This window comes from Pholcus phalangioides, unplaced genomic scaffold (genome assembly GCF_987345545.1).
Source record: "Pholcus phalangioides strain wild (caught in Gottingen) unplaced genomic scaffold, Ppha-v1.0 ptg000020l_1, whole genome shotgun sequence".
Classification (NCBI taxonomy): domain Eukaryota; kingdom Metazoa; phylum Arthropoda; class Arachnida; order Araneae; family Pholcidae; genus Pholcus; species Pholcus phalangioides.
In genome coordinates this window covers 10,848,722-10,872,415 of record NW_028301613.1, presented here as the reverse complement: position 1 = coordinate 10,872,415, position 23,694 = coordinate 10,848,722, and the positions used below count along the sequence as shown (strand labels likewise).

The window sequence follows — 23,694 nt, the reverse complement described above, 5'->3', positions numbered from 1 at the left end:
TATTTTAAAAAATAATTTTTTCATACTCTGATTACAATTCAATACACGCAGTTAATATACGTAGAGATATCAGGGGTTTGTCCAAACTTTTTTCATGTGGTCCTGTTTTTATGAAAATTCTTAATTTTGTAAGGGGGGGGGGGGGGAAGTAATTTTGAAGGATGTGATACAATCTAGTTAATTTCATACCAAAGAAATGAAATTTTAAATTTGTATTTTGTGAAGGGTTCTTTTCAGATCCAGAATTTTGTCAAAAGTCTGGAAAACGGACCCAAATTTTCCTTGGGGCCATACCCCTGGATATATTTTATTAGAAATGTTAAAGTTAACCGATATGATCTAGATGGATTGTTCAAGTCTAACTTGAATTATTTTTCTTCTCTTTCATTCCCATTCTTTTATGATCTTTAGTTTATTTTCCTTCATGGTGGTTTCCTTTGGTACTTTGTGTATTATGCCAACAAACATTTTCGAGTTGGTGCGGATCTCACGCAAACCTAGGAAAACGCAGTTTAAAATATATGTGATACACTTAATGCTGGCATGTAGCTATTTTTACATATATTAGCCATAGCCTATACTAAATAACTGTATTTTTAAAGAAACGGCACACCATTTGCTGCTCTACATCGAATAAATGCATGGCATACTTGATTTTTAAAGATACAACAAGCTATTAACAATCATCTTAAATCTTGTAGGCATAGACTTTAGATACCCTTCAGAACTTAGTCACTTAGGAAAGCTTTATTCTCTCTGTGCCTGCCTGCTTCAACTGGATTATACTGTCTCCTTCATCTGCTAGGGCTTTGAACCTGCTTAGTGAAATATTATTAACAACAGGGATGTTATAAAAAAAAAATCACATTTTCTATCTGATTCAATCATTTGTGGTTCAGGTGCATCAAGATGACAATAATAACGGCTCACAAAGCTGGGCCCTACTATTGTTTATTGATCCATAAATATTCCAATCAGGGTCTTCTGGGCCAATGAAAGAAGCTGGAAAAACTGGAAGGAAATGGCAAAAACTGGGAGAAACTGAAAAATGTATTTTAATTACCGTTTAGTTGAAGTACATATAATTGATGCTTGTTAATTCACCTCATTGGCTGTGAAATAATATCAAATATGTTTTAAAAACTATATTTTTTTAAACATTTAATTATAAATATCTCACCACAAGATGTGCAATATTTAATTTTCCAATATTAAAAAAAATTATTTCGATCACAAAATTATTTTCGATTAACTGAGTATAATAAATATTATACAATTTAAAGGACATAATTGTGAGTGACTATATCCATGAGGTGGATAGAAGCATAGGCCTACTTGACATAATTTGAAATTTTAAATTGTATAAATTGCACTCAATGTATTAGTAACAGAGAGATTGTGCAAAAAGTGGTGATTATCACAAATGAATGGGACTTTTTACAAAATGCTGACTTTAAGCCTTATTATCTTATATATAAATATGAAAGTATGTATGTCTGTTCTTTATACAAATCTTGTTTTAGGCCAATCGTCACCAGATTTTGCACATATATCAAACAGGACCGGGAATGAACTCATAGTCTACTTTAAAATTTTATCAGAGCAAGGCAAATGCCCCAAATGGGCAAAAAACTTGACGGGCAACAAGTGTTTTTGGGCCTCAACAATCACTTTCGGAACGTTTACTTTGGTTACCGTGGTTCCCTAGCAATGCGTTTCAGATGTGTAGGCCTATATGCCTTTATAATGGTTTGTCAAATCTTCAATGCTGCCATTATAACAGTTTATTCTTTATAATCGTTTGTCACTTCTCCAATCCTCCCAGTAATTGAAGAAAACTCGGGAAGCGCCAGGTATTTTTGCTAGCTTATATACAGGGTGTCCTGTAAGTACTAATGCGGCCTTTATCTCATCACCCACCCAACGTAGAGGTATAGTTTCAATTTAAAAAATGCTTAAAAGGCGTTTGAATAATATTCGCTGCACAAGCTGGACATATGACGTCACTAACAGAGAACAACAACTACGATGACAAAACGAAGAATAAAAATGTTCAACGCCAGCTGATGAACTCAATGCTTGCCTCAAATCATCAACACTCTGACACAAAGTTAAAAAATTATCATTATCCACCAACATGCAAGTTCAACTGCAAAATGACTCAGCACTGCTATCATTTTCACATCAGTTGATGAAACTTGGCAATGGAAGAATTCCCGTAGACCCAAGCACCGGACTGATTACGTCCCCAAATGGATTTTGGCAGTTGTTAAACTCAGTTGAAGAACTAGCAAAGTCTTCTCAAACATTCAACAAATTCACCGAAACCATGAGTGGCTTTGTGAGAGCGATTCTGGCACTAAATAATGTTAGTGTGAGCAAGATCAACGAAAAAATCGTAAAAACTATTCCAGGAGACTCCACATCTTACAAATCGGTTGACACTGTCACAGACACAGCGCAGACAGTTCTGTATCCTGCAGAATTTCTGAACTCTTTGGATATTCCGGGTGTGCAACGACACAACTTAACCCTCAAAGTCGGAGCCCCTATAATGGTTTTAAGAAAATTTCAAGACAGACAGACTCAGCAATGGCACTAGACTTTGCGTGAAGAAATTGCACAATTACATCATTGAAGCAACGATTCTAACTGGATGTGCCAAAGGAGAAGACATCTTCATTCCATGTATCCCAATTATCACCAAAGAAATGCCATTCACTTTCAAGTGATTACAGTTCCCGATTCATTTAGCTTTTGCCATGACAATCAACAAAGCGCAAGGCCAGTCATTAGCAGTGGCAGGTATCAACCTAATTCAGCCCTGTTTTTCACATGGACAGCTTTTCGTCGCCCGTTCGTAATCCCAAAAATTTGTATATCTACACACCAGATGGAAAAACAAAAAATACTGTGCATCCACAAGCGTCCTGAAGTTTTTAATTAAAATATTTAAAAATAAAAGTAATTTTTTCTTACTTAATGCAGACATTTTTTTTATTAAAAAAGAATAAACTATGCATACATAAATTTTTTACGGGGTGGCAATGTCGCCGGGTATCAGCTAGCTAAGTCATAAAATTAAAATATAAAGAGACTATTCTCCCCTATCAATTGTTCTCATGTCTTATCAATACTGAATATTAGGGTAGATTGAATTCTGAACAGGAACTGTGGCAAAGTATACTAACTTGTAATTTTTTTAACTGTAATTGTAAAACTTCAGTCATACCATTCAAAAATTTTAATATAGTATTATGGTAAGAAAGATGTAATAAAGAAGTAATGTGTTAAATATCTGAAATTCTCAAAAAACTGTGTGTTTAAATGCTTTCAAGTTGTTCTGCAAATTTAGCAGGTTTAAAAATAATTTTATATATGTTTTTGGATTCACCAACTCAACTTTGGAAAAATCTAATGGTTGTTGTAACAAAAAAGATTTTGTTACACTGAAGTGATGAAAGTGAACAATTTCAAAATGGTTATATTTCTAGTCAATAAAAGTAATTTGAAGTTCATAAATAAAGGGACTAACTTTTCATTCAAATATACAACTAATCAGGGCCGCAACTAGACACTTTGTCACCCGGGTCAACCCAGATTTTCGGTGCCTCTTGCATGTAGACGAAGCAGTAAAAGGGTGAATTCGGCACCCCTTCTGGTTCAGCGCCCGGGGCACCAGACCAGCCTGCTCCACCCCCCCCCCCTAGTTGCTGCCCTGCGACTAATAAAACCTTTCAAAACTGATACTATATATTAACATTACAGTTGAAAAAATCCTCCTGTAACAGCAGTAAATTAAACTTATGATTGCATGAATATGAAAGGAAGTAATTTTTTATATAAATCAATTTCTTCCTGTTCTTTTCCATCGTTTTTTCCAACTCGGAAGAAGCTTCCTAATCTTGGACTACCTGATGAACTTGGTAGATACGTCAAAATGCTTTTAAGCACCTTTTTAAATTCTGCAGAACTCAAAAGAATTCCCTCATCTTTTGCATTCATTCATTTTAAGTTGAGAAATTGATTACAGCAAACAATTTCTAAAAACCCTTTTGTTTTTTGTTGCACTGCAGTGAGGAAAATGAGGATTTTCATAATATTTTGTGATATTTTTTTATAATTATTATTTATAATAATGTTTTCTAACGATCTTTAAAAATTTTCATTTTCAAATAATATGGAAAAGATCAATGTCAATTAATAAATTAATGTTCAATTGTTTAATTACTTAAAAAAACGTTAAAAATAATTTTGTCAATTATATTGAAATCAGATGAATGGATTTGAAACTTTCAATGAAATTTCTCTAGATCTGATGAAAAGATTTAGCTAGATATGTGATCTTGGTCAAAGGACTGATAAAATTTTTCTCATTCCTTTTACATGTGCATAGTTAAATTGTCATAGGCCTGTGGCACTGCGTATTTATGCCGAACCAATATTTTCACAGAAGTTTATTTTTGGTGGCACTAATGTTTTCAAATGCAAATAATGAATAAGAAAGGAACACTGGTTTATTCCGTTTGGAAGAAGTTTTTTCCCCAAGCGGAAAACACTGTCCAACTCTTTAAAAGACATGCATTTATTTGCATACTGCATTAATTTGCATACATAATCATTATTGACTCATGTCATTTTCGAAAAACGTGCTATGTACGTGTAAAAAATTAGTTTTATAATTTGTTTCACTTAGGTGTTCATTTTTTTAGTCAGACAATGAAATATTCAATACTTTTTCCAATTTTGTTTTTGGGAAAAAATCATTTAGTAGAATAGGCACCAATGTAGGCAAAATTTTGGTTGGGGACGCCATCCATCTCTACCTACGCCACTGTAGAGCCAGACATCTACCAAAATTGAAAAGGTATCAAATATATCCCGATAGCCTAAAAACCTTTTTTTCCAATAAAAGCTCCTTCATGCCACATAAATGCAGCTCAAGAAATAAAAATAAAATGCTATTTACTTGAATCTAATTAAAGGAAACCTCGGCGAAACATTACAAGTGGGATAAAAAGAATAAACTCGCCTTATCTGAATCCAAACGAGATTCTAAAATTTTGCCCAGTTTCTTCTGCAAAGGACCAGTCGAGCTTTGATCACAACTGAAAGGATATTCGGATAGAGGATTATGATGGTCCATTCTACCTTCTGTCTAATCAAATACTTGAAACGTTATTATAAAAATACGAATCATTAACAATTCTTTCAAGTTCATTTTTACATGGCACAGTAATATTTCACCTACGACATTGAACTGACTTGACTTACGAGTTACAAATAAATTGACCATACGTCCCGTATTTCCCAATAGCTAATTTCGCAAATGCAGGGATATTCCAGTGTTACAGGGTTTCAGATAATCACGTCTCTTCTTGTTGTACCATACTACCACCATGGAGGTATTATAGCTAGGTAATACCTCCATGCTATTAACACTGAGTTATAAGAAAACTTCTAGTTCAGTGGTAACCAATTACCATAATCTCGTGTACTTTCGGTCGCAAGGTGGTTTTGCTATGTAATCCCTGAAATATTTTCTGACCATCGAGCTCATATCAAAAGTGACTATACGTCCCGCATTTCTCGGACAGTCCGGGTATTCCCTATTTTTCTGGCCGTCCGATTTTTTCACAAAGGTGTCCTGGTTTTTCCGTTTTTTACGCGAACCTTTTCGAATTTTTATTTTTTATTGAGGTCAAAGATTGAAATTATTTTTCAACTCATAAATTGTATTCAATGAGCTATAAGAAGAGTGACCATACATCCCATATTTCCCGGGACAGTCCCGGTATTTTCAGTTTTTTTGGCTGTCCCTACTTTTTGGCAATAGTGTCCTGGTTTTTCCCGTATTTTCCCCAACGAAGCCTACTCGATTTTTTATTCTTTATTGAAGTCAAAGATTGAAATTATTTTTCAACTCATAAATTATATTATGATAATTACAACCATAAATGAGAATATTAATCTCACACATTTGTCTTGGTGAACGTTTTTTTCGGTCATTTTACTCCACTGCAATTAGAAGTAACGCTGCATTTCTCACCATTGTGTTTTTCCGTTATTTCAACAATATTTGGCGACTTGTCCCGTATTTTCTCGTATTTGGAATCACAATTTCCCGTATTTCTCTCGAGGAAATATGGTCATCCTAGCTATAGCTCAGTGATTATATTATGATAATTACAACTATGAATAAGAATGATAATCTCCCGCATTTGTCTTTTCTCGTGGGATTCATCTGAATCTGACCATATTTCCTCAAAAGAAATATGGAAAATTGGGATTCCAAACACGGAAAATACGGGACATCGCCAATTACAGCCACAAATGACGCCAAAAATAAAAAAAATGCCAAATATTGGAGAAGTTACGTAAAAATTAAAATGGCGGTAAATAAAGCAGTACTGCAAATTGCAGTGGATTTAAATAAATTCAACCAAATAAAACGTTCACCAAGACAAATGTGAGAGCTTAATATTCTTATTTATAATTGTAATTATCATAATATAATTTCTGAGTGGGAAAATAATTTCATCCTTTATTTAACTTCAATAAAGAATAAAAATTCAAGTAAGGTTCGTGTAAAAAACGGAAAAACCGGGGCACTTTCGCTAAAAATTCGGAACAGCCAAAAAACAGAAAAAACCAGGTTTGTTCCGAGAAATGCGGGAAATTTCCTGACACAGGGGTACAACAAAAACGGCGGCAAGACCACAGGAAAAAATTGCTACCGCAAGTAGTCCCCCCATCGAGGGGTTAGCGCACCAACCCCCGTATATATATATATATACACACAGTAGAATTCCGTTATAATTATTCAAGAACCCTGGAATTCCTTTATGACTAAATTTCGTTATAAAGGAATTCCAGGTTTCTTGCATTGTGCATATGTTATCGGAGGATTAGAAAAATGTTCACTATAACGGTATTCGTTAATATATAGTATATAATATTATATACATTTATATGCAAGATTCATTGAAAGACTGGTTATTTATGGAGATGAATATTACAAGGAAGAAAATTCATCACTGCCCCACGGGGGTCTCGAACCGCGGTTTCTCGTTTGCTGAACGACCATTCAAGCTGTGGAAACAGATGGAATGTCTTCTCCACTCGTCAATATAAGATGTATTCACAAGTGGAGAGAACATTTCTATACATGCATGCAGCCATCTAGTTGGCCTATGTCATTCACGAGCTATTAGTTGGTTTTTGACGTCGTCCATGTACGGTGCCTTTCAACAAATATATACCCTCCAAGGTTGAAATATTCTATCTGCTTCCATAGTTTAGATGGTAGAGCACTCGTCTGGGCAAGCGAGAGACCGGGATTCGAGTTCCCCTGAGGCAGTGACGAATTTTCTTCCTTGTAATCTTCATCTCCACAAATAGCCAGTCTTATAATGAATCTTCAATTGACAAGTGGAGAGGACATTTCTATATTACATATATGGTCTACTGAATCTAGTAGGACTTCCACAACGAAGAAAGCAAAGCCGCCTTAATGCACATGGGCTCATAATAATGAAATCTGGTAATTTTCGGTTGCGAGGATGCACATTTAAAACCACAAATTTATAGACAAATGGAAATGGGGGGTGTCAGAAATGTCCCTTTTCTCAAGGCCCATGTAGCTCTTAGGACGACCGAGAGCGAAGAAAATGGCCTTCACCTAGCCTGAAGGTGACTGCCTAATAATGCACGTACTTATACTGTGAATTCATTGTGACAAATTTCATTACCACAGAGCCGTGTATGCACTTTCTGCCGTGAACGGGGGTGAGTCCTTGCGTTAAAAAACACCCAGGAGAGAATATCGAGTAGGTAGCCCAGACATTCACAACTTTTCCCAGAAATAAATTTATTCAGTAAAAAAGGTCTTAATTTTCCTCCCGAATGTTAGAAGGGGGGTGGGGGACTACTTCAACTCTGGCCATATCGCTTTATTGCAATTTACTGCCATTAGTGAAATGGGTTGAAGTGAAGGCGCTGTCTATATCGGTGGTCGCCTCGAGTTCGTTAGGCAAAATATCTTATCTATATCCTCACTTGGGTTCGAACCCGGGACCCTGACAACAACCTTCACGATGGTAGACGAGCATTTAACCACCATGCTACTCGGGCACAGAAGGGGGGGGGTGCTGGGCCCCCACAAAAACGTTCATTTTTCGTGATAATGATATTTTAAAAGACGGGACCTTAAGAAAAGTCTGTTACGCTTCTGGGGAGAGGGTTCCGATAAAATATATATATATACGTAAGTTGACCATATTTTTCCGAGCGAAATACGGGGCATCGCCCATTATTGCCAAAAACGACGCCAAAACCAAACAAAGTTACCAAATAGTGTTGAAATTACTAAAAACCCCAATGGCGGGAAATGATGCATTACAAATGTATTCCATGGAAAAAAAACGTTCACCGTGGCGAATGTGGTAGATTAATATTCTCATATATAGTTGTAATTATCATAAAATTATTTATGAGTTGAAAAATAATCTCAATGTTTGACTTCAATAAAGAATAAAAATTCAAGTAGGCTTCGTCTAAAATACTGGAAAAACCGGGACACTTTCTCGAAAAAGTCGGGATGGCCAAAAAGACAGAAAATACCAAGACTATCCCGGGAAAAACGGGACGTATGGTCACCATATATATACGGAAACTACTTCTTTTTGTACGCTAGACATTGAGCTATAAGTAAGTGCTTTAGCTCAGTGAGGTTACCGTAAAACGTATCGATGCAAGCAAGCAATGTATGAACTACAGTAGTTCATATATTGCTTGGACAGCACTTTCGGGCTACTTTTGAGTGAAATGACCATACATCCTGTATTACCCGACTTTTTTTGCAAAAATTTCACGGTTGTTCACGTATTTTCAACGAAGCTAATTTGACTATAATCAAAGATTAAATTTATCTTTTTAATTCAGAATTATGATAATTATGACTACAAACAAGAATATTCATCTCAAAAAAATTTTTTTTTTCTTTTTAATTCACTGAAATTTGAATGGCGCTTGTTTTCTGCGATTGGTGACTTATCTTATTTTAGCATGATTTTTCGACTTTGCTTACCTTTTGGCAATAATTGCCGATGTCCCGTATTTTTTCAAAAACATATGGTCAGCTTACTTTGAAGCTTTTGAGAATGATTTTGGCTGGAAATTTTTTAAGGATCTGGCAACTCAGACACTCGTTGACAAAGCTTTGCCTAGACCTGAATAGACGATGAGCCGTTAAAACCCAAAACGGCTCCGTGATATGATTGGCTGCCGATGATGTCACAAAAATGAATGGGTTACCGGCTGCGAGGGATTTGGTGAAGAAAGTGGCAGTACATGGTTGGCGTCGAAATTTCATTTTGTTTATGCTTTCCTTCTTCGCTGATCGTACCGCCATTTTTCCCTCACGCTTTGCGCTTGCTTTTTCTCGGCTTTTTAATTCGTAATTGTCATTCCATGACGAAAATAAACGGCCAACAAACAATATATTCTACTTTCGACTACTGTTGATGCGTTCAGAATGTGAAAGCACTCGGCTCGACATTCTTCGCAATCATCTGATTGAAAAGCTATTGACATGAAATTGAATGCGAGGAGCATGTATTCTCATCGATCCTGGGTGAGTTGATTCGTTTGTTAAAATTATTCGTAGTCGAACTTCGATTTAACGAATTGTGTAAAACCGGCATTTCCATACCTTAAATTGAGAAAATTGTTTTATGGGGGGGGGGGGGAGGGGTGGTAACATTAATTCAGATACATGCAGTAGTATTGAATGCAACCAATATCTCAAAACGAGAAATTTCATGGATGGGAAATTTTCATTAGAATTGAAAATTCACGGTTTGAAAAAAACTTTTTTCTCTCGAAGACGAAAATCCACAAAATGCGTATTTTTACTAGAAATGACGTGATAACGGGGGAAATTTTGCAATTTTCTGAGTTCTACGTAGTTTTGTCCCGTAAAATACAGATTACATGGTCATGAGATTTCCAGATACAGTTCTGTTTTGAAAGATGGCAACATAAGGTCATCTTGGCGACTTGTTTCTAAGATTGAAAAGTACGATTTCTTGCCAAATATGATAAACTAATGAAACCACGTTAGTATGCTTATACTGACGTCACTCCCTCATCAGCCAATCATATCACTGAGCCGTTTTGGGTTTTAATGGCTCGTGATCCGCCATCAGAACCAAATAGCAGAAAACAAGCTTGCCAAAAACCCTGCTAAAACTAAACCATTGATTGATTGATAGAAAACAAGCAACAAGAAAACGACGACAAGCGAAACGAAAAAATATCAGAAAAAAGCAGAATGCGATTTTCTTCGCCAACCTTCAATTCTAAGTCTCTTGCCAATTTTAAAGCAACCTCGCAATGCTCACTTTGCTCTCTAAACGCTCCGCTGACAAACCACCGTCTTGCTAAGTTCACTGTGAACATGGACGCTACATGCCCTCTCTGCAGGATGAACGAGGAAACCATAAAACACATCCTATTACACTGTCCTGAATTGTCATGCTGCCAAATGTACCTACACGAGCCTCCAGATGTAGATCAACGTGTTGCTTTTAGACTCGGTCTAATTATAAGAAGACCATCCGACAAGGAAAAAATCATGAATGGCACGAAAGCACTGCTAATGCAGTGGCATAGCAAAAGAAGTTAACTACGATAAGAGGCACCGGTGTTGCGGTGCTAGCCGTTACAAAGGCATTCTTATCTATTACCTTTAGATCAGTGCATTACCACATGTGTGTGTGAGGGTTTTTTCTTGTAACAGATCTGCCGTTTATCAAAATTTATTGTTTTTAGCTACATCGTGTTTTCTCGATCAATCAGAAAAACATGAAAAAAGTGAAACATGGTAGCGATGTGGGTGACGATGAGTCTTTCTACGATTCCAAATCTGCAGACTATGAAGATAAACTGAAATTCGTCAACCCAATTGCCAAGCCCATAGCGTCTCGCAAGCTCGCTAAAAAACTCTACAAGCTCATCAGAAAAGCGTCCAAGAGTGAAAAGGGAATTTTACGCCATGGACTCAAAGAAGTCCAGCTGCATATTAAGAGAGGAGAGAGAGGCCTTGTTGTTTTCGCTGGCGACGTGACTCCTATTGAGATAATGTGCCACATGCCAGCAGTATGCGAAGAGAAAAGCATACCTTACGTTTACATCCCATCCAGAAAGGATTTAGGAACTGCTATGAGTGTGAAGAGATCGTGCCTGATGGTCATGATTAAACCACACGACAGTTACAAAGAATTGTATGACACTTGTCTTTCTCAAGTGAAGGAATTGCCAATTCCTTTTTAGAGTTGGTGCTGCTTGATTCGTGGACAAGTTCTAACTTGTAATTTGTACTTGTGTGAAATTCATGGACTCGCCTAAAATGATGTAATTGATGAACTTTCTGCTGTTCTTTCATAGAAATAAAAGTAATGAATGTCAAATCATCAATTCAAGATTTATTTGCAAATATCTGATGTTTTTATGAAACTTCTTAGTTATGTTGGTGATAGATCTGCACGAAAGCTTGAATTGCATGATTATGCTAGGTTTTTTTTTAATTGCATGCAGCTTAAACAAAATAGATGCTTCCTTCAGAATTACAGTAAAACCTCGATAAGTTGTCACCTCAAGTTATTGAAAAATATTGAGTTCTGTTAGTTATAATGTGCTATGCTATGAAAATCGTATAAATTTAAAGTAATATTACATTTATTAAAGTATGAATCAAAATAACAATATTAATGAAATTTATAGATTGCGAAAGAAAAAATAGTAATTTTTTATGTCTTATTACTTAAATTATTGTGGTGAAATGTACTGTACACTTTGATTTATACTAGTAATTTTTATTTTAGACTAACAAAGCAACTGTTTGAATAAGCTTTTCTTCATAACAGAGCTATTGCACATTAATTTTACATACACATCAAATTTAATTTTAGTGTTTGAATTCATCATCAGTAGTTCATGATGCAACTACAAAGTAATCTCGAACATTTTTGACTTGGTGGAGGGGCCCTGGTTAGGGAAAAGTAAACAGAAGACCCACTTGGGAAAGAATGTCTAATTTTTTTCGACAAAGACATTTTGTTTAAATTTCAAGCATTAAATTAGTGGAGTCCGTGCTTTCTATGATTTATTATCCGTGCCTGTTGCACTTTAACTTGTTTAATTTGATTCTTCGATTTACATAATTTTTGCTTTTCTTGCACTATATGTAATCTGACATCAATAAATTTCGGCTTTGCTGGACATGCCTTGCAACCCCCTGGCAGGGGGCGAAGTGCTTACGTTGCTTCTTGCGACAGAGCTTGGGTGTTTCGCTGTCTGTACAGTTTCTCCAATGAAACCCAGGCAGAAATGAGATCTAGCTTAAACAGTCCCCAACGTTCCAAAAACCTTAATCTGCAAATAAACTTCCCCAGCGTAACTTTCGTTACTTAAACTGTTCCGTTTCAGTATATGGCAATGCAGTTAAGCTCTTTTTAATGGGAGCCATAAAAATAGTCTGTTCCTCTTTCTCAAACTTTTTCATAGTGACAACTTAACCGAAATTACCGATGAGTACATGAGGTTTAATAACATTGTAGTATATGAAAGCTGGAGGGGTCTGAAGAAAAATGACTTTTACTGACTGACCGAGGTTTTACTGTATTAGATGTAATGCATAATGTGTTTTTCCTATAGTGCTTTTATACAGTGCATTTTATGCTCATTTTCATCCATGATTAATTTTAATTTAGAACACCCACAGGGTATGGTCATAAAATTTCCCCTTAACATGTCAAACCTGAATGGTTTACATTGTTCTGCTTTGAAAATTTGTAGTGTTTCTACATAATTTTTAATCCCTAACTGGCGTTGTGAAAATTCTGTGCATAACTGGTGCCATTTTCAGCCCAGCAAATATTGCATTTTAAAAATCAAGAAATTTTCATAAAAGCAATGGCCATTATATTATTTCAGTTATCAATCAATTAATTCATTGAATAATTTTACAAATTTCTTTACTTTGTTTTCAAAAATGGTATTTTATTAAGACACTTTCAAAAAAGAATGTGGAACATGACTTGAAATTTCCATTAAATTATGTATTGAATTTTTTGAACGCAACTTTCATGATAGAAAAAATGAACAGATATGATTAAAATATACTCAGAAAATAAAATTTATAAATTATAATATAATATAATTATAATATTTTCACAATCGCCAAAATTACTCATGTCAGAATTACATGAAGCACATTGCGACATACTACGCAATGTCGTCGTAGCGCATGGGCCACACTAGAAGAAAATTTTGAAAATTCCCATGATGGGGTCTTTCCATCAATTGGGCTGCAGGCCAATGATGCTGTTCAGATGGCCCTGATCTTACGTACAATTCATTAACAAATCCTCATGCTCACCACGGATATCCAATGTTTCACCATTAATTTGAAACTGATACATTTCCAATATGTCATTTCGATCTGACCATCGGACAAAAAAGGGAACAGCTGCAGTATAACCTATTGATTTTGTTGGAAACTTTTTTGGTGCCATACATGTCTGACTAATAGCAGAAAAAAAATCTCGGCATAGAAAACCGACAACAATAGTACAAATATTCTCTATAAATAACTTGTACCAGGGTTTAAGCTGGATAAAAAATTCCTTTCGCGAAAATAGGAGGAAAAGCTTTAGCAAAATTCTAATGATTGATGGTTGGATGTCTACTCGTTTCTTACTTCCTGTACGCATTATTGCAAAAAAATGCAACCATAGCCTAAACCCTGACCTGGACGCTCTTCCTTATGTTTCAAAAACTATAGTCGGCAAATGAACTTCCCGAGTGTAACTTTCATTACTTGAAAATACTCCTCTCTCAATTTTTTTCATGGTGATGAGTTAACAGAAATTAGCGACGAGAAAACGAAGGTTTTAACAACAATGTTATTCACCCTTGACAAAGGCTGGAGGAACCCCTGGTCTAACATTTGAAATGCAGTAAAACCTTGTTGATTCATTTTTCTTTAGTAGTGTTAAGCTTTCAGACAACAATACTTAATAACATTGTTTCTCCAGCCTTTGTCAAGGGTGCCACGAATTGGTTATCCTAGCAAAGGTTTTTCAAAAATATTATTTGTTTAACAGCTCATGGATAAGCATTGAAAAGGGGCGTTGTGGGTAGAAAAAGCTTGACGAAAAGAAAGAACCCCTTCGAAAATCCTGCTGAACTTGCAATTTACTGTTGAAAAAATTGCCAAGGGGAATCTCTGGATTATACTGCAGCTGTCAAGATGATCCTACTGCGACAGTTAAGGGTTAGTGTATGGTAAAATCAGACATCACTGTTTTTTTTTACTCATACAGTGGTTTTCTTGTTAGGAAAATTCTTTCTAAACAAATCCTCCAGGAAATTCAGAAAGAGTCCTCTAAGCTTGCCAGCTAATTTCAGCGAGAAAGAAATATGGGCTGAGGTTTTGGCATGACAAACATCTGTAACTGGTTTAAACTGTCAAGGACCTAGTGTATAACATGATGAAAAACTTTTTTTCCACATTACAATGATCCGTTTTCAAACATTGCTTTATTACAATGGTAAGCAAAATATTAATTATATTGTGCTACTTTAAAATTTAATTTTTTCTCGACATAAAAAGACCAGGGTGCAAGGTAAAAGAAAATTATGTGTTGGTTAATTATTGAGAAAAATTGAAATTTTTAATTCCTACAAACATGAATTATACAGACATTTTGACAACCTCTTTACTTCGTTTGTAGAAATGTATCGTATGAAATTCACGTTGTGATACTTTATTTTTTGATTATTGTCTGTACTCTTGTTTTTCATTTGGAACAGTGGCGGCTCGTGGTCTGATATTGTGGGGCACAGGCTCAGATTTCCAAAAATAGGCTGCCATCTATCAGTGAAGATGTGTCAGGCTTCCCAGCAATCTGGAAAGTCAGGGAATCAGAAAATGATAGTCAGGGAAAATTCTTAAAATTTGGAAAAATTCAGGGAAGATCTGAAGCAGAAAAAATTAAAAGGGGATGAATTCCCATTGTAGTGGTTGGTCTTCACTTTTTCCCCTATAGAAGATTATCTCTCTCAGATACTCTGGGAGAGAATAAGAAAGCCTTATCAACAATTTTTATCTGCATTTTCCTCTGGATCCCCTACTGGTGTACCTGAGCAGTCTCATCAGTTGAAGGGTGAGATTTTACATACTAGGAAACCAATGTTAGTCAAGGTCACTGAACCTGCTTTTTCAATAAATAGATGAAGGGGGGTCTAAGCAGGGTTCGCACATCCTTACAAACTCCTTAAAAACTCCTTACTTTTCATTTCCCTCTGGAAGGGCCCTTATAACTCCTTACTTTTTGCAGCCACGCCTGAAAAAGTCTTTTTTTTTCTCTGAAGGGATGATCTTTTTTAGAATAGGCGTTCCCCATGGTGATGAATAGCATTGCCTAAAAAAATAAGGGGAAGCTTCCCCCCAATATAAAGAGGAAGAAAAGATTAAAAAAAACGCGCTCTCCCTTTATAATAGGAAATGTGAAAGCAGGGGATGGGATTGGAACATCCAATGGTTGTGCATACCTGCCAACCGTTACGATTTTGTCGTATTTAGTAAATTAATACGATTATACGCTTTTGCTTCTAAAAATGCGATTTTTTACGGAATCGCTAGTTTTGACGTGTTTTCCTGCCTATGTCGCAAACTGGTCAGCGTTGGAAATCGATGGTCCGTAGAACGACATCACTCCGCTGAACCAGTAGCCGAAAATTCCCCCATGCCCAGTGGTGAGAAAGTTTTTACTTATGTGGCGAAACGATGTCTCGAACCTCCTATATTACGCAGTATACTGAGTGCAGACCTCGCAGCTTTCCTATTTATCCTACTATTTTCCTACATTCGCCGCAATCGTCTTCTTTTTTACCACAATTCTCTCCTACTGTTCCTATTTTATCCCTCCTTCCTATTTGCTTACAGCCAATATCTCACTACGAAAATTCCGAGAAACTGCAAAATGTCACTGCTTTCCGCAGTTTTTTGACGTGTTTTATTCACATTACAACTCGCTACTGAAAAAGAAAGGAAAAAAAATTTCGAGTAAGGGACGACGACAAGCGTATCTTTTCGCCGCCGCGCCTTAAAATGCTAAAAACTGAAGTCCAATGGGGAAAGCGAATCTGTTTCGCAGATTGGTTGCCGTAAATAAAAAGGCAAAAAAAAAAAAAAAAAAAGAAGAGGTACAGGCTCTATCCACACACAAGATTCCATGAGAGAGAATGGGTTTATCTCTCCTGGGATCTCGTAACGAACGTTCATCCCTGAAGCCAGGTTTTCCTAGGAGTAGGCTTTTTGCGCCGCGTGAACCTAACTGGATCATTTCGTGTCGGCAGAAATGAGTTACATAATGGCGTTACGCATTTGCGTTTTCCAAGCGTGGCGCATCGGCTCAGGATGGCTATATAGTATATGACCCTGGCGTCATCTACTCTATCGGCTGCATGCTCCGGTTTAAAGGGAAGAGACACAACACGAAAATGAAGGGAAGATCGCTGAAACGCGCGGCACACGACGCTTAACTCACTAGAAGCAGTCTGCCAATCACGCCCGATGTAAAGCGCTGTTGTGAGCCGTATCGCGCTCTATAGGAAAACGGTCGTACTGCTTTTCATATTGATGAATAGACGGCGTGTAGCGCTGGGTGATTCACGTTGCGCGTGGCATAGAAAACCTGCTAGTAAAACCCGGCTTTTAAAAGTGACAGCCCGAGCCACGTCTGGTTTTACAGGAGGGGAGGGGGGAGGACAGCCGATCAGCCGCTATAGCTGAACCCACTTTTTTTAACCTTTTAACCTTAACCTTCTGAAAATAACTTTCGGGTATCTTTATGTTAGGGGTCATTCAAGTATTACGTCAGCATGGATGGGGGATTTTCGATTTGCTGACTTGATGACGTGGAGGGGGGGGGGGTTGGATGATTCTTACGTCATCAACCACCCTTTATAAAAAATATGAAATATTCTTAATGGCGCCTTACTCGGTGCGCGAAAAACGAGTAAAACTTTTCACTAGTTTGTGGGCACCTGAACTAACATTCTCCCTATTGAGTCCCCTACAGAGCCACTCTAGTGATCTTCAAATACTTAGCAGATCCAAATGCTCTGGAGCTGTGCCGCACGTCATATAAGTGATCCGTGATTATGCCGCAGATCATTGCATTTTTAATTGGGTTGCTGTATTTTTGAAATATGACATCCATATTTTTATGGGCATCTTTTTCTTAGCCACCTCGTTGGACATTTTGCCTGTTGTGGCGTTGTATTTGTATCTCTCTCTGGCAGAAGTGGCCACAGCTCAAGCAAGATAAATACAAAATTTATTGCAAACTCAATACATCACTTCCGATTTCTTTAAATCATTTTAATACTATATACTACCGCAACTCTCTCTCTTCTTTCTTACTACACTTCTCAATACCTAATCTTGATCATCATGCTCTGTTACTGTTCAAATTTGTGTTTTGTCGCTTGTTACTCGTGCGTACAGTCACGGCATATCTCTTTCTTTTCAGCTGAAATTGCTACCCATCATACCCTTTATTCTGAAAGTTGAAGTCTTGGAAACATTGAAAAAGAAATTAAATGAAAATCAATTCACATGTGGGCTTCTTTTGTTTTTCTGTGGGCTTCTTTTATTGTCTAGTGGTGCAATTTTTTTTTCGGAGGGGGCGTGGCCCCATGACACCTTAAAAACTCCTTACTTTTCATTTTGAAAATTTTATATGAGCCCTGAAGAGTTGCTGCAAATATAAATAATTTTGTAAGAAAAATCTTTGTTGGCTGTGGTTTTTATTTTGAATAATTGGAGGGGGAATGAATATCACTTTTAGAATTTTTATAATTTATGTGATGCTATTATGAGTTATATTTTTGACTAACACTTGAAGGTTTTAGAACACTTTGGTGATGACAGAAAGCATGTACGTGGATTGATTATTTTATGAATTCTTATGATGTCGGGTAACAAATCGAAACTTGTAATTTTTGAACCATTTCTACATCTATATTTTTGAGAAGAGGGAAAGTTTGTTTGCAAATTCAAAATAAATTTGCATATGTGCCCCGCCCCTTTTTTTTTTTGCTGTAAAACTTGTAAGTTATGAAGTTTGCCATGACTCCTTAAAAACTGCTTGAAACTCCTTAAAAAGTCCTTAAAAACTCCTTACTTTTCATTTTGAAAATTTTGTATGAACCCTGCTAAGGAGGAGACCTCATTGTTGAAAACAAAGCCAGTACCAGCTCTAATTTCTTTTCCATCTGTTCTGAGAAAATGGTTTATCCTCTTGCTTTTTTTTTTGCTGCCTCTGTATAGGGGCAATTCAAATATGTCAAGATAGGGGGGGTGTGTTATATCTGTGGGTTGTATGGAAGGCAGTTGGATGGGATGAAACTCCTCCTCAGTGGTATATATTTTTTGCTTATAGAATTCTCCTTGCTACACACAGTTCACAGACATTACAAGATACCACAAATGGGTAAAATCGAAAGAGAATTGTTTTCTCTGAATTTTTTTAATAAGAAATGGATTGAAAATGTATAATGTTCAGGAAAAGCTATAGACATTTTCGACAATGTGAAACTTATATAGAACAACAAATCTCTTTGAGATAAGCCTAGAGATGTAAAATTCTCGAGAATAATCTTTCGGAGAATATTCTCTGCAAGGACGACTATTATAAATAAGTTCAGAATATTCTTATAAGTTCTTGATGAGAATGTACTCCTGTTATTTACAACCTCTGACAATAAAGTTAGGTGAATGAAGTCAGAACGGCCGATCTGGCAAAGCAAAACGCTGCACATGCGTAGCAGCAAGTGTTGACCATCTGCCGCCATCGTTGTTCAGTTGAGCGTCGTTTGTGTTCCGTGAAATACTTGTTTTACGAAGTGCTTGTTTAGTGCGTTGATTCTTAACTGAGAACAGGAAACAAGGTACATTGAAATTTTGACCCATTTCATGAAACCTCTACGCAGGGTACGACCTCAGTACGCACAACAAGGTTCGTGGTTTCTTGTTCACGACAATGCTCGCCTTCACACAGCCAATATCGTCAAACAGTTTCTGGCCAAAAAGGGGGTGGTGCAAATTGAACATTCACCATACTCGCCAGATCGCAATCCTCCAGACTTCTTCCTATTCCCACGACTCAAACTCGCTTTGAAAAGAAAGAGATTTGACGATATTCCTGACATCCAACGAAACGTGACAAGGCTTTTGAACTCCATCCCAAAAGAAGACTTCTAGCAAAGTTTCCAGGACATGTATAGGAGATCTCAGTGGTGCACAGTAATGGGAGGTGACTATTTCGAAGGACAGTAAGGTAACTTTCGTTAACATTTCATCTACATTAATGTTACAGGACTATTCACCTAACTTTATTGTCAGAAGTTGTATAATATAGTTACATATAATATCCTTGAGAATATTCTCTGGAAAGACTACTTTCATTACTGTGGAATATCCTTATAGAAAATAATAAGAATTATTCTGAAGTTATTAATAACAGTCCTTCCAGAGAATATTCTCGAATATCGTCCTCGATGGGAATATTCTTCAGTTAACGAAATCTTTCCAGAGAGTATTATCAAGAATATATGTAATAATATGTATTATAAATAACTTGAGAATAATAATTATTATTTTTGTATAATAATTATTATTTTTGATAAGTTCTCTAGTAATTTATAATAGTGAGAGAATATTCTCTGTCCCTGTCTCTCTTCTCGTCAAGAAGATGGGTATATTGAAGTTTGTAGACCCACAATATTAAAGTTTGAAAGCAAGAAAATTAAACCAACATGGCTGAATTACACAACTTTTAAAGAAATGTGAGTGATACAGAATATTTAAGTGCATGTGCAGTGAAAAAACAACAGTTCTGTATCTTCTTAGAATGAAGGTGATTGTATAATAATTGCTTCCTTTATCAATCCACTTCTTGTTAATTTATTTTGTTGTGAACTTATTTCTGAAAATTTATCTAATTTTAAAATAATTTTTTAAGGTTTTAATCTAATGGTTTCTAAAATCTTTATAACAAAACTATTAAAACCTCTCATCATGACCTGGTCGAACTAAAGTTGTCATTAGGGGCGATTATACCAAAAATTGTTTTGCTGTAAATGCTTCAGCCAATGGAAACTGATTTATATTTCACGAAATTAGTAAAACAATTTAAATTACTACTCAAAAGAAAAATGAATATTCTCAATTATTCTCCAATTTTTACATCCAGGAGAATATTCTCACCTCTCTAGATAAGCCTGCTACCTCTGTTGACTTGGCAGTAAAAGATACCCCATCAAGTGTGAGATGAGTTTTTTAAGACTGTCCGTCCAGAGTTATTTCTAAAAAGATTTCAAAGCTTCAAACATTTTGCTCTTTTTTTAGAGAATTTGTTTGGTAGAACCTCAGAAAAATCAATTGGCCAGGGGGCCCATGATACTCTTAAAACCATGTGGGGCGAGTCCTACCTTTGGGTTGTATGGAAAGCAGTTGGATGGATGAAACAACTCCTCAGTGGTATATATTTTTTGCTTAAACTGTAGAATTCTCCTCCTTGCTACACACAGTTACAAGATGACACAAATGGGAGAAAATTGTTTTCTCTGAATTTTTTAGTAAGAGATGGGCTGAAAATGTATAATGTTCGGAAAGAGCTAGACATTTTTGACAATGTAAAATTTACATGGAAGAACGTCTCTTTGAGGTAAGACTGCTACCTCTGTTGGCCTGGCAGTAAAAGATACTCCATTAAGTTTGAGATGAGTTTTTAAAGACTGTCCCTCCACAGTGCTCCAAAGTCACTCTGGAGGCACTGAGCTACTCATTTCTAAAAAGATTTCGAAGCTCCAAATACTTTGCTCTTTTTTTTTTGTTTGTAGCTCTTTTCAAGATCTCATGTGAAAACTTATTGCAAGATTGAAATTGCATAAATTAGAGGCTGCAGCTTCAGCAAAAAACTTCTTGAAATTGATCTGGATAGGGGAGCCACCCCTGATTTTAATTTTCCTGAATAATCAGTCAACATGTTTTTTTTTAATCTCACACCCTTAAAATGCTCTTTCGCACCCCTGGTTAAGAACCACTGACATTAAGTTTTGGGACTCTGATGTTACCCAATAGCATTAGATTGTCCTCTGTATTTTTAGGACATGTAGAGGCATAAACAGTGTTTACAAGAACTAGAAATAAAAGTGTTTCATTTATCGAAAATTATGACACTGGCAACAGTAAAATGTAAACAAATCCCTTTAAAAAAGATGGACAGCACAGTAAAACCATCCAGTTCACCTGAACTTATTTACATTGGACCTTGCAACTTATACATTTCGCACTGTGATTTTGAAAGTGATCTCAAAGTGGTCTGGTGGTTTTTAAAAAGCGTCATTCTTAAAAACAACTTGCATGCCTTCGTAATTTGCTGTGCATTAAGGAAGAGAGTTTACACACTGGACTCTGGAAGACTTCTAAAAAAATAGTGATAAGGTAACATATTGTGAAGAGAGACGGGATAGAATTATCTGTGGTTGCAAGTACACTGTTTTGTCCAAAAAGTCATTTCTGTCATTTTAATTTTGCATGAGTCAATCTTATCTTATAGGATATTGAAATAGTGGCATAAAAAAATTAATTATTTTCGAATTTTTTTACAAATAAAAAAAAATGAATTTCTGAGGCACTTTTAAATATTGTGCTATGATCCCCCTCTGTCCTACTTTTTCTTATTTTTTGAGTGAGAACCCTGTGTATGCATTTCTGATTAGGGAAAATTTTGAGTCATGGTCAGGGAAACAATCGAGCAGATTTTGCTGGGAACCCTGTATGTAGTTAGAAAATTATTGCACTGCATTCAAATTTTTTTTACCACATTATTTTCTACATTATCTGCATATCTATGCAGTACAAAAATAATAATGCTTTAACAATGCACCATTTACGTAAATAGTTTGCGCAGTGAGCTTAATTGATATCTTAGCAACATTGAAAACCATCAAGTTTAGCAGTTGCCATCAATGGTTTTTACATATTGTGAAAATTTACATCCTTCATATCAGGGGTCTGCCCAGTCAAAAGTTGGGCCCGTTTTCCGGTCCCTTCACAAATTTGCGGATCTAAAAACCAGACCCTTCGAAAAATATAAAATTCTGTGATAAACTTACAAAAATACATGTATTCAAATATATTTAAAAATAGAGAGAATGTACATGGCAGCATCAGTATCCACGGTGCATTTCTAATATGGCCAAAACAAACATAATAACCTGTGTTAGCTATCCCCTTTCTCTTGTATTTATACTACTTAAGGGCATCTCGTATAGCTCACAACGGAAAGTGCCAAAAGAGGAAAGAATGCAGAGCTCTTTTCATGGAAAGCATCGTTAATTTATCAAATTTATTAAAAAAAAAAATTTAATGGTATTAAGTTGGCATCACATCTATTTGAAGAATTAAATTAATGACCTGTAATTTTCAGGGGTACGCCTACCAGGGCCGAAACTAGATGCTTGGTCACCCGGGGCAAGCATGCATTTTGACGCCTCCTTGAAGGAGAGGTGTCAGGATGAAATTTGCGCCCCCTCGTGTCCAGCGCCTGGGGCATGAGACCCGCCTGCTCCTCCCTAGTTGTGGCCCTGGCACCTACACCCATCTTTCACAAGCCACCCGTGATTTACATTGACAAAATATATTTTGCAATGTATTTTCATTATTGTACCTCATGCATGCTGTGCTTCTAGGGGTACAACAGAAACGGGGACATGACCACAGAAAAAATTGCTACCGCAGGGAGTCCCACACCGAGGGGTTAGCGCACCAACCTCTCAATAAGTATAAAAACAAGCCTACCATTTGGAATTAGCAATAAATTGTAGGTCCCGGTCCTCGTGTGCAGAAAATGACCATGGTGCAACAAAAAATAATCAAATAATCATGCGATGCTTCGATTTCAGAAAATTCAATCAAGTGATGAACAAACATATATACCAGATGTCCCGTAAGTCCTAACTTACCCTTTATCAAGGGTTCACATGGAGAAATTAATGAAATTTAAAAAATGCTGAAAATATATTCAAAAATCCCCCTGTATACAAAATGTCACGAAATAAAAAAAAATTTTAATTTTTATATGGACACCCATTCTAAAAAAATAAACCAATTGTAAAGTTGTTGTCCTGTCTCTTCTGAGGGCCTGAGTAGCACGTTGGTAAGATGCTCATCTATCACTGTTGAGGTTGCCATCATGATGAGAATCACCTTGGACCATTTAGTCCACTTATCAACTGCAGTGGTGGTAGAGTGGTCATAGTGACAGACTCTCATCACGAGGGCCTGGGTTCAAATCCCACCGGCGCCACAGTGGTAGTCGGCTGAAGTTGGTTTTTCGTGGTTCTCAACATCGAGATGCAAATGCACACACACACACAAGCCAATCTCCCAGTTAAAAAAGTCTTGCCACAGAGAGCAACAGGCCTACAACAGTAAAATCTTTGATCCTTATGCTTCACTCATAATTTAAAAAAAAGGAGGCAGATGACAGCACTATAACAAGCATTATACAGAAACGAGCTACACATTCGGTTCACAACACGGACATGCTTATT

At 36.4% G+C, this 23,694-nt stretch overlaps 2 protein-coding genes across 6 annotated transcripts in view; one reads left to right on the top strand and one right to left on the bottom strand.

Moving 5' to 3' along the window:
* Nucleotides 1-5,296, bottom strand: part of Cog6 (conserved oligomeric Golgi complex subunit 6) — a 209,964-nt gene extending 204,668 nt beyond the window's left edge. For 3 of the 5 annotated variants that reach the window (XM_089248666.1, XM_089248668.1, XM_089248670.1), the window contains exon 1: nucleotides 5,033-5,296. In XM_089248666.1, coding sequence (XP_089104792.1) covers nucleotides 5,033-5,146 — 114 coding nt within the window. In that variant the 5' untranslated portion in view covers nucleotides 5,147-5,296. The remainder of the gene's footprint in view (nucleotides 1-5,032) is intronic. The other 2 variants (XM_089248669.1, XM_089248667.1) reach the window with 1 other exon arrangement.
* A 5,447-nt stretch (nucleotides 5,297-10,743) lies between these two features.
* Nucleotides 10,744-11,478, top strand: NHP2 (NHP2 ribonucleoprotein). Its single transcript, XM_089248692.1, has one exon. The coding sequence runs from the start codon at nucleotides 10,867-10,869 to the stop codon at nucleotides 11,332-11,334; it is 468 nt and encodes a 155-aa protein (XP_089104818.1). The 5' UTR covers nucleotides 10,744-10,866; the 3' UTR covers nucleotides 11,335-11,478.
* The last annotated feature ends 12,216 nt before the right edge of the window (nucleotides 11,479-23,694 follow it).